At 34.5% G+C, this 10210-nt stretch overlaps 1 protein-coding gene across 1 annotated transcript in view; it reads left to right on the top strand.

Moving 5' to 3' along the window:
• Positions 1-10210, top strand: part of CUBN (cubilin) — a 264084-nt gene that overhangs the window by 51404 nt on the left and 202470 nt on the right. Inside the window, exons 18-20 of the mRNA XM_081818905.1 lie at positions 1597-1762; positions 2110-2326; positions 4901-5031. Coding sequence (XP_081675031.1) covers positions 1597-1762; positions 2110-2326; positions 4901-5031 — 514 coding nt within the window. The remainder of the gene's footprint in view (positions 1-1596; positions 1763-2109; positions 2327-4900; positions 5032-10210) is intronic.

The raw sequence follows: 10210 nt of genomic DNA, 5'->3' as shown, positions 1-10210 counted from the left end.
AGCCTGGTGATGGATATTAAGGAGGGCACTATTGCATGGAGCACTGGGTGTTGTCCGCAAACTATGAATCATGAAACACTACATAGAAAACTAATGATGTACTGTATAGTAACTAACATAAAATAAAAATTAATAATTAAAAATTAAAAAAAGGAAAAAAAAGATTTTCAAAATCTCTACACGATTTCACCAATTGTATTTATAACATAATTTCTTATTTTTTCTGAAATCATTTTGCCAAAAATTGAATTTGGTGGGTATAAATATAATTTTCCCCATTAAAACATTGGATGAAAAAAATAGTAAAATAAAATAAAGGAAAAAAATCTCCCACATGATTACCTCAATAGACGTAAAAAAAGCATTTTGCCAAAATCCAACGTCTTTTCATGATAAAAACACTCAACAAACTAGGAATAGAAGGGAAAATTGTGCAAAATTGTGAAAGTAGGCCCTTTCCTTACACCACACACAGAAATTAATTAAAAATGGATCATAGACCTAAGAGTGGGAGCTGAAACAGTGAAACTTTTAGAAGAAAACATAGGAGCATTTGTGACTTAGGTTAGGCAAAGCCTTCCTAGATATGACACAAGGAGCAAAACAACAAAAGAAAAAATAGAAAATTGGACTTCATCAAAATTAAAAACAATCTAATTTTTAAAGTGGGCAAAGAATCTAAATACATATTTCCTCAAAGAATATACACAAATAGCCAATAAGCACATGAAAAGATGCTGAATATCACTAATCTTCAGAGAATACAAATCAAACCATAATGAGATACTGCTTCACAAGCTCTGGGATGGCTATAATTCAGAAGTCACAACATAGCAAGTGTTGGCAAGGACATAGAAAAATTGGAAACTTCTTACACTTATACACTGCTAGTGAGCATATAAAATGGTACAGCTACTTCAGAACACAGTTGCAAATTCCACAAGAAGTTAAACATTTGATCCAACGATTACCATTTGTCATTTGACCCAGCAATTCCATTCCTATGTGTATGTCCAAAGGAAATGAAAATATGTGTCCACACAAAAACTTGTACATAAATGACTACAATCATTATTCTTGGTAGCCAAAAAGTAGAAACAATATAAATATCCATCAACTGATGGATGGATTATTAAAAAGTGGTATATCCATACAGTGGAATATTATATGGCATTAAAAAGGAATGAAGAAACGACACGTTACATGGATGAATTTTGAAAACAGGTTAAATGAAAGCAGCTAGTCCCACAAGACCATGTAGTGTGTGATTTTATTTATTTGAATGTCCAGCATGGATAATCTGAGCCTGGGGTTTGAGGGAAATGGGGAATAACTGCTAATAGGTATGGAGTTTCTTTAGGGGGTGACTAAAATTTATTTTTATGACATTAATAAAATCTTTCAGAAATAATTATTCTTAAGAACAGTTGCACTGGGTATTATATAAGACAGATGAATCACAGACCTGTACCCCTGAAACAAACAATACATTATATGTTAATTAATTGAATTTAAATTAAACAAAAGCAGTTTTTCAAAATAATATCTAACAAAATAAACTTGAATATACTTAAAAAATTTTTTTTTTTTACTTAGATTGGTAGCAGTTCCATTTTGGGTTCTCCTGAAAATAAGAAATATTGTGGCACAGACATACCTTCATTTATAACATCTGTGTACAATTTTCTTTATGTCATATTTGTGAAAAGTTCTTCTACTGAAAATCGTGGTTTCATGGCTAAATTCAGTTCTGCAGACTTGGGTAAGATACTGACATTTTCTCCTGCTTTGCATTTGGGCCGAAAAAGTGAACAGCAGAAATAAATTATTATAGAAAATTCATCTATACTATAGATGCGTAGTTATCGACATTATAAAAATTTTAAAGTACATTCAAAGGCAAAGAAAAAATATATTTCCTAATCAGTATATATCAATAGTTAACTGATTTCTATTAATAAGAGGAAAACTAGGTTTTCTTAAGTGGCATATGAGGAACATGTTTCTTTTTCAGCTTCTAAGAGGTTATGATCAGATTATTTTATTTTGAATTCCAGGTAGTTTGTTGGTTAGTTACTCTAATAATGATTATTATTTTTATTTCAACAGCATGTGGAAAAATTCTGACAGAGTCAACAGGAATCATTCAAAGTCCTGGCCATCCAAATATCTACCCTCATGGCATCAATTGTACCTGGCATATATTAGTCCAACCTGGCCACCTGATTCATCTGATATTCAGGGTATTTCATCTGGAGTTTCATTACAATTGCACAAATGACTATTTGGAAGTTTATGACACTGGTTCTGAGACATCTCTTGGGAGGTAAAAATATATATATGTATTTTAACTAAAAAATACTACCTGCTTTCTTGCTTTCCTACTGCAGTGAAGGATGTTAAAATCTACCATGTTGTGTTATAAAAACAAGTTGAGATCAACCCACTCCTCAATGACCATTTCTACATCAGTAGAAATTGGTCTTCAGTAATTAAGTTTCGACATATATGTATACCCATGAAAGCATTACCAAAATCAAGATAATGTACATGTCTATTACTCCTATAATTCCTCACTTCTGTCCCTCATCCCCATCCCCAGGAAACCACCAACCTTTTCTATCACTGTAAATTAATTTGTATATTCTAGAATTGTATAAAAATGGGATTATATTGTATGTACTCTTTTTTTGTCTGGCTTTTCTTAGCATAATTTTTTGTTGGTGTTGTTGAGCTTCTTGGATCTGAGGGTTTATAGTTTCATCAAATTGAAAATTTTTTGGTCGTTATTTCTTGGAATAATTTATCTGTCTCTTCTCCCCTTTGGGGACTCTGATTACAAGTATCTTAGGCCACTTGATATTGTCCCACAGCTCACTGAAGAACTCTGCTCATTTGATTTTGAGTTTTTTGTTCTCTGTGTGTTTCATTTTGGAAAGTTTCTATTGCTGTGTATTTGAGTGCACTAATCTTTTTTTCTGCAATGTCTATTCTGCTATAAATCCTACCAAGTGTATTTTTCATCTTAGATATTACAGTTTTCATTTCTGGAAGTTCAATTTGAATCATCTTTTATATCTTCCATGTCTCTACTTTGCACATTAATTTTTTCCTTTAGCTTATTTATTCTCTGGGATACAGTTATGACTGTTTTAATGTTTTTATCTGCTAATTCAGTCATCTGTGTCATTTCTTGGTGTGTTCTGATTGATCGGTTTTTCTTCTCATTATGGGTTCTACTTTTCTCCTTTTCATGCCTGGTAATATTTGATAGGATGCCAGACATTTTCAATTTTGTGTTTTTGTGCAGTGGACATTACTGCATTTCTGTATGTGTTTCTGAGCTTTGTGGGTTTTTTTAAATTTAATTTCCAGTTAGTAAAGATACAGTGTAATATTAGTTTCAGTTGTACAGTATAGTGATTCAACCCTTCCATATAACACCCGGTGCTCATCACAAGTGCACTTCTTAATTCCCATCACCTGTTTAATACATCCGCCTGCTCCCCCTCCCTTCTGGTAATCATCAGTTTGTTTGTTATAATTAAGAGTCTGTTTCTTAGTTTGTCTCTCTCCCCCTCTCTCTCTCTTTTCTCCTTTGCTCATTTGTTTCTTAAATTCCACATATGTTGAACTTTGTTTTAGAAATGCATTAAAGTTCTTGGCAACAGCTTGATCATTTCTGGTTTTGCTTTCAAACTCACTTATTTATTGTCTCTTAAGAATCACTGTCCTTCATTGCTTGATATCCAGTGTCTTGAGATCCACTGATTTATATCTTTTTGTCCAGACCAGATTTTCAGTTGTTTCAGGTGAAAGGTTATATCGAGCCCGTTATTACATCTTTGTTGGAAATGGAAATCTCTTGATTTCTTTATTTCTTCTTGATTTCATTTTCTTTTTTCATCCATTTTAAACATTTTCCCTTTATTCATTATTTTCTTAACTTTATTTCATCTCCTAGTATTATTCTCCCTCTTTATTTTTTCTCTTACTCCTAATCTTTTATTTTTAAAACTTTCTTCTTCTGAGTAAAATTAGTTCTATTTAGCAAAAATTTAACATGGCTTGGTAACCAAACTTTTACTTCTGCATAGGCCAGCTGTTTAAAGATAATAGAGTCCACCTCTATAGGGCTCCCTATTCTAGGCACTGTTCTCAGCCTCTTATACACAGTATATGAACTCATAAAATTCTCAAAACAACTCTATGAAGTCGGTGCTATAATGATACCCATTTTAGAGATGGGAAAACTGAGGCATCAAGGTTGAGTGATCTGCTTAAAGTCATAATGCCTCCAGAGTGCCTGGGTGGCTCAGTTGGTTAAACATCTGCCTTCAGCTCAGGTCATGATCCCAGGATTCTGGGATCAAGCCCCACATTGGGCTCTCTGCTCAGTGGGGAGCCTGCTTCTCCCTCTCCCTCTGCTGCTCCCCCTGCTTGTACTCTCTCTGTGTCAAATAAGTAAATAGATAAAATATTTTAAAAATATAAAGTCATAATGCCTCCAAGTGATGGAGTTGACTCTAGAGTTTGTGCTCTATGAGTTTATGGTATATGCTTTCCCTTTATTGTGTAAGTTTACACATTTTTATTAATAAGTTCATTAATATGCTATACAGTGACTTAGTATAGCTTACAATTTCTTGTTTGATTAAACTTCTTATGTATGAAAAGCCACACAGCTAGGTACACACATATAACCATTTCAGGGAAGTAACCATGAATAGGATGATCTTCAGCAACTTTGTAAATGTTTTGTGCTTGAAATATATTTGTTTTTAAAGGTTAATAGGGGGTATTATTTTTTATTTTTATCTTTACATGTCCTAATTTTTGGTACATCATTTCAAGTATACTAAAAGTTTTTAAATCTGTGTTCTTTCTTGGTTTCAAACAGATATTGTGGAAAATCAATCCCGCCCTCTCTTACCAGTAGTACCAACTCATTAATGCTTATATTTGTGGCTGACTCTGACATTGCTTATGAAGGCTTTTTAATAAACTATGAAGCAATTGATGCATCGGCAGGTAACAGAACAACATTGTATACTTGGTTTCACTCAGTCCATTACAAAATAGTACTATGAGAATACTTCATCCCTAAACCCGTGGCACATAATGAAAGCTAATTTAGAAAAGAGTATAGTGACTTCAATGCCTTCCTTATTAAAAATAATAATTAGACCACAGTATTGTATCAATGTTAAATTTTCTAATTAACATAATTGTAAGTGTTCTGTAAGAGAATGTTTTTATTCTTAGGAATGATACATTGATATTTTTAGGGGTAAAGACATGCCATGTCTCTAAAATATTCTCACTTGGTTCAGATAATAAGTGAATGAGTAAGTTAGAAAAAGAGACAGAGATAAAGCAATGAGGGCAAAATACAAGTAAGTAGTAAATCTAGGTAAAAAGAATTTGGGAGCTAGTTCTTACAACTTTTCAAGTTTAAAATTCTATCAAAATAAAAAGTTACTTATGAGACTGAAAGCTAATTTTAAGAAATTAGAGAAAGATTCCCTAGATGCTTATCTTTTAAAGCCCCCACCCCATAAATAAATAAATAAATAATTTATATATTATAATTAATTTATTAAAAACTTCCACTCAGAATCCCTTCCCAGTTTCTCATTTATTTCTTCTCAGAGTACCTGGACACTATATTTTATGCAAAACTGCTGTTCTCTGGCAGTTTAAGTTCTGTGTTTGGGTAGTATGGCTTTAGATTTCTCCAGAATCCTGAGTGTGAGTGATTCATGCACTTTTCTCTCCTGAGGGCCCCATTCCAGGAGACAGTTTATTATCCAGCTCAAGCACATGGGAAATTGAATCCCCAGCAATTACAATAGTTTATGTTAAACAGCTGAAGTATTCACTAGACTTTGTCCAGGTGTTTAACATCCAATGACCAAAATTGGCTTTTTAAGAAATTACAGTGTGCACACAATTTTCCATACTTCTGTAGTTTTATCTGCCTCATATATTTGGCACGAACCACACTGAATATTAGATTAGGATTTGAAGCGAGTCACTTGAACAATTTGGGCCACAGTTTTCTCATCTGTAAAATTAAGGAATTGGATTTGATAATCTTTGGGATGTCTTCTGGCTCTAATCAACTATAAATACAAGTTTAATTTGCTGCATGAATAAACTGGCTGTGTCTTAGATAACATACATGCTGGTGGGGCCTACTGAAAATATTATGGAAATCTTTGTAACAATGTGCAAAGTAAGACATAGCTCTGTAATGACTAAAGCAGCCCCACTAATACCACACTAGCTTGTAAGGCAATAGCAAGTGCAGTAAGAACCAAGAGCAACCCAAATAATCTGGCAGAAAGGATATTAAAGTTAAATTTTAATTTTAAAAGAAGGTTTTCAGAAAGATAAAGTACAGGTAAAATAAAAGAAAGATGAGGAAAGGAAAGAAGCAAACTGGAGAGAAAAAGAAGCTGATAAAGAAAGGCAACACAGGACACCTGGGGGGCTCAGGTGGTTAAGCATCTGCCTTAGGCTCAGGTCATGATCTCAGGGTCCTGGGATCGAGCCCCGCATCAGGCTCCCTGCTCAGTGGGGAGTCTGCTTCTCCCTCTGTCCCTCCTCCTGCTCATGCGTGTGCTCTCTCTCTCTCTCTCTCCCCTCAAATAAATAAATAAATAAAAAGAAAGATAACACAAGAAAAGATATTTGACAAAAAGAGAAGGGAACCCTGAGATGGCAAACTCCAACTCTTCGATCTGCCTGATCTGCCTCCCTGGGTGATAATCATTACTTTGGCTTCTGTCTGGTCCAGACAGGGCTGAAATCACAGACAAGGGAGCATTCACTTTCTGTCTTTGGCCAAGCCTGGCTGCTGACTACTGTGCTCCTGCCCTTTGCTGGGTGAACTCATCGGTCTGACTAATAGTCAGATATTCTAACCAGCAATCAGATGACGGACCCAGGAAGCCATAAGGCACACTCAAATTACCGTTTTGGAGCCTGTTTCAGTTTCCCATTGGGCAGGACGTGAGTGAATTGGCTGTCATGAATTGTTGAGGGTGGCTTTGTAGGACTGTTCAGGGAGGGACTGATGTGGGGGTTGTGCAGACAACTGCCAGCCAGTGGGCTAACCCTCTAGGCAGTCTGAGTCCTAGGGGGCTGCCCACCTGGAAATAGAAGGTGTGGGATGCTTTGTTTTCAGATGTCACCTTATTTTTTGTATTTTCCACAGAAAACAGTCTCAGGAAAAAGCCCCAGTGGAAGCTTAATCATTGGCCCTCATCCTATTTTATTCCTCTAGCAGAAGTTATTTTCAAAGCAATAATGACAATATTCGGTTGGTGATTTCTAGTTCACAGCAGGTGTGAGTTTCTCTGCTGAAGTCTTTCCTGTCTTTATCTGATAAAGGTTAAATTTCCTGACTTGAATCCAGTTACTTTTCCATCTGTATTTCATGCCATAGGGTTATGATGTCAGTTCCTAAGTATGTGTTTGGAAGGAAAGAGATCAGTTTCTGGTCGTTACTTGACACCCTCCTTCATCTCTTTCTCCCTGCGTCCAGATGTGCCTGGGGAAATAGAAACAAAAAACTAACCAGTAAAATGTTTCTGGGTAGATATTCTGAAGAATTTTTTAGTAACATTATGAAACTAGGTTTTACATGTTTGCTTATTTACAGTACAAAATATTTGAATTTCAAAAGAATATAGTTGATTAGCTAACTGACTTTACTATTTTAAATTGTAATTTTATATTCTATTAGCATCTCCTGCATATGTATTAAAATAATCTTACCAAGAGGAGACTTTAAAGGTATAAGAAAGAATAGAGAAATAAAGAAATGATGCCTTTCTATTTTACTATTAGATGAAAACCCATATAACGCTTAGTCCAATGTTTTTCAAACATTGCAACATTCATGCCTCATTAGTAAGGTCAACCTAGCAACTTACTAGGTTGCTATCTGCATTTGTTCAAAGTATGGAACAGAAAAAAGAATAGAATAGAAAGTATCAGTTTATCATACAAAGTTTGGTGTCACCTCATGAAACCTGTTTGCACACACAAACCCCACATTGGGCTCCATGCTGAATGTGGAGCTTGCTTGCAATTCTCTCTCCCTCTCTCTCATCCCTTTCCCCCTCAAGCCTCCCCACCCTGCATGCAAGATCACATGCATGCACAGCACTCTCTCTCCCTCTAAAAAGAAAGAAAGAAAGAAAGAAAAGGCATTTTTATGTTACATTTTGTATATGTTTATGTATATGTATATGTATATGTATAGCAACACATGAATTTCCTTTTGTGGAATTATATCCAATTTTAATTATTTGTGCTTTATTGCAAAGCAGAAGAGAAAACCAAAGCCTAGCATTAATATGTCTCAGTATTAATATTATTCTCAAAAGAGCCATTTATACTGTGAAGGGAAGAGAACATAAACTTTCTACAGACTTCAGTGTTAGATAAGAGGAGTTACTAACCTCTCCAGAAATAGATGCAGTAAGTTCAGAAAACCACTGTTTTTCTCTCCACAAAATCAGACATGTGAATCTCATAAAACTACAAATTTTAATATTAAATATTCTATTTAATATTTATAGCAGATGTACCTTCAAAATATTTTTTATTTCTCTATTTTAGTTTTATTTATTATTTATTAGATAGCTGAATTATTTATTGGCTTTACTTTAGAGAACTCAACCTGTCTTTGCATGGAACCTTCAAACTTTTAATATAACAGAGATTTTTATTTCATAATTTCATAAAGTAAAATTCACCTGTAGTGAATTAACAAATATGTGTATGCATGTAATCACTTCTCCATTCAAGATATAGAACAATTTTATCATCCCAGAAAGTATCCTAGTGTCCTTTTGATCGCTCCTTCTACATCCTCCATCTCAACAACTGCAGACCCAGTTCTTATCACTATGAATTAGTTTTTTTCTGTTCAGAAAACAACTATGAGTGGGAGCATGCAGTATATACCCTTTTATATCTGGCTTCTTTCATTTATCATAATGCTTCTGAAGTTTGTTCATATTGTTCTACTTATAAGTAGTTCTTTTTGTTTAATTGCTGAATTGCCTTCCATTGTATGGCTATATCATAATTTCGTTATCCATTCACCTATTTTTGGATAGTTGGATTGTTTCCAGTTCTTAGCTATTATGAAAAACAGCTGCTGTGAACGTTGATGTATAGTTTTTTGTGGACTTGGATTATCAGTTCTCTTTGATAAATACCTAAAAGTAGAATTTCTGGGTCATGGGGCGCCTGGGTGGCTCAGTTGGTTGAGCGACTGCCTTCAGCTCGGGTCCTGATCCTGGAGTCCCAGGTTCGAGTCCCTCATCGGACTCCCTGCTTGGCGGGAGTCTGCTTCTCCCTCTGACCCTCCCCCTCTCATGCTCTCTCTCTCTCTCTCTCAAATAAATAAATAAAATCTTAAAAAAAAAATACAGCAACAGAATTTCTGGGTCATATGGTAATTCTATGTTTCATTTTATGAAAAACTGCCAGGCTTTTTTTCTGAAGTGATTATACCATTTTATATTCTCCCCTGCATTGAAGGAGAATTACCCTCTCTCCACATCTTTGTCAACACTTGGTATTGCCAATCTTTCATGTTTAGCTTCTAGTAGTTGTGTAGTAGTGCCTCATTGTTGTTTTAATTCACATGTCCGTGATGACTAATAGTGCTGAGGACCTTTTCACATGCTTATTGACCATTTATACATCTTCTTGCTGAGGACCTTTTCACATGCTTATTGACCATTTATACATCTTCCTTTATGAGGTGCCCATTAAATCATTTGGCTCATTTTTATTTGTGTAATTTGTCTTATTATTGTCTTAAGTTATATATTCTGGAAACAAGTATGTCCCTTGTCAGATAAATGCATTGCAAATATTTTCTTTTTGTGTGAAGCTAGCCTTTTTTTTTTTTTCTTCCCTTAACGGTATTGTTTGAAGGGCAGAAGTATAATATGTCCTTTTTTCCTTTTCTTTTTTTTTTGAATCCTTATTTTTTTTTTATTCTTATGTTAATCCCCATACATTACATCATTAGTTCTAGATGATCTTTTTTCCTTTTCTGATTGGTGTTTTTTGTATATTGTCCAAGAAATCTGTGCCTGCTAAAGTTGTGAGGATTTTTTCCTGTGCATTCTTCTACGAGTTTTATAGTTTGAAGTTTCACATTTATGCTTATGATCCA

The sequence above is a fragment of the Leptonychotes weddellii genome, chromosome 5 (assembly GCF_054177405.1).
Source record: "Leptonychotes weddellii isolate Sample4059 chromosome 5, ASM5417740v2, whole genome shotgun sequence".
Taxonomy (NCBI): domain Eukaryota; kingdom Metazoa; phylum Chordata; class Mammalia; order Carnivora; family Phocidae; genus Leptonychotes; species Leptonychotes weddellii.
Note: the sequence above shows the minus strand (reverse complement) of the source record. Positions and strands in the feature narration are given on the sequence as shown.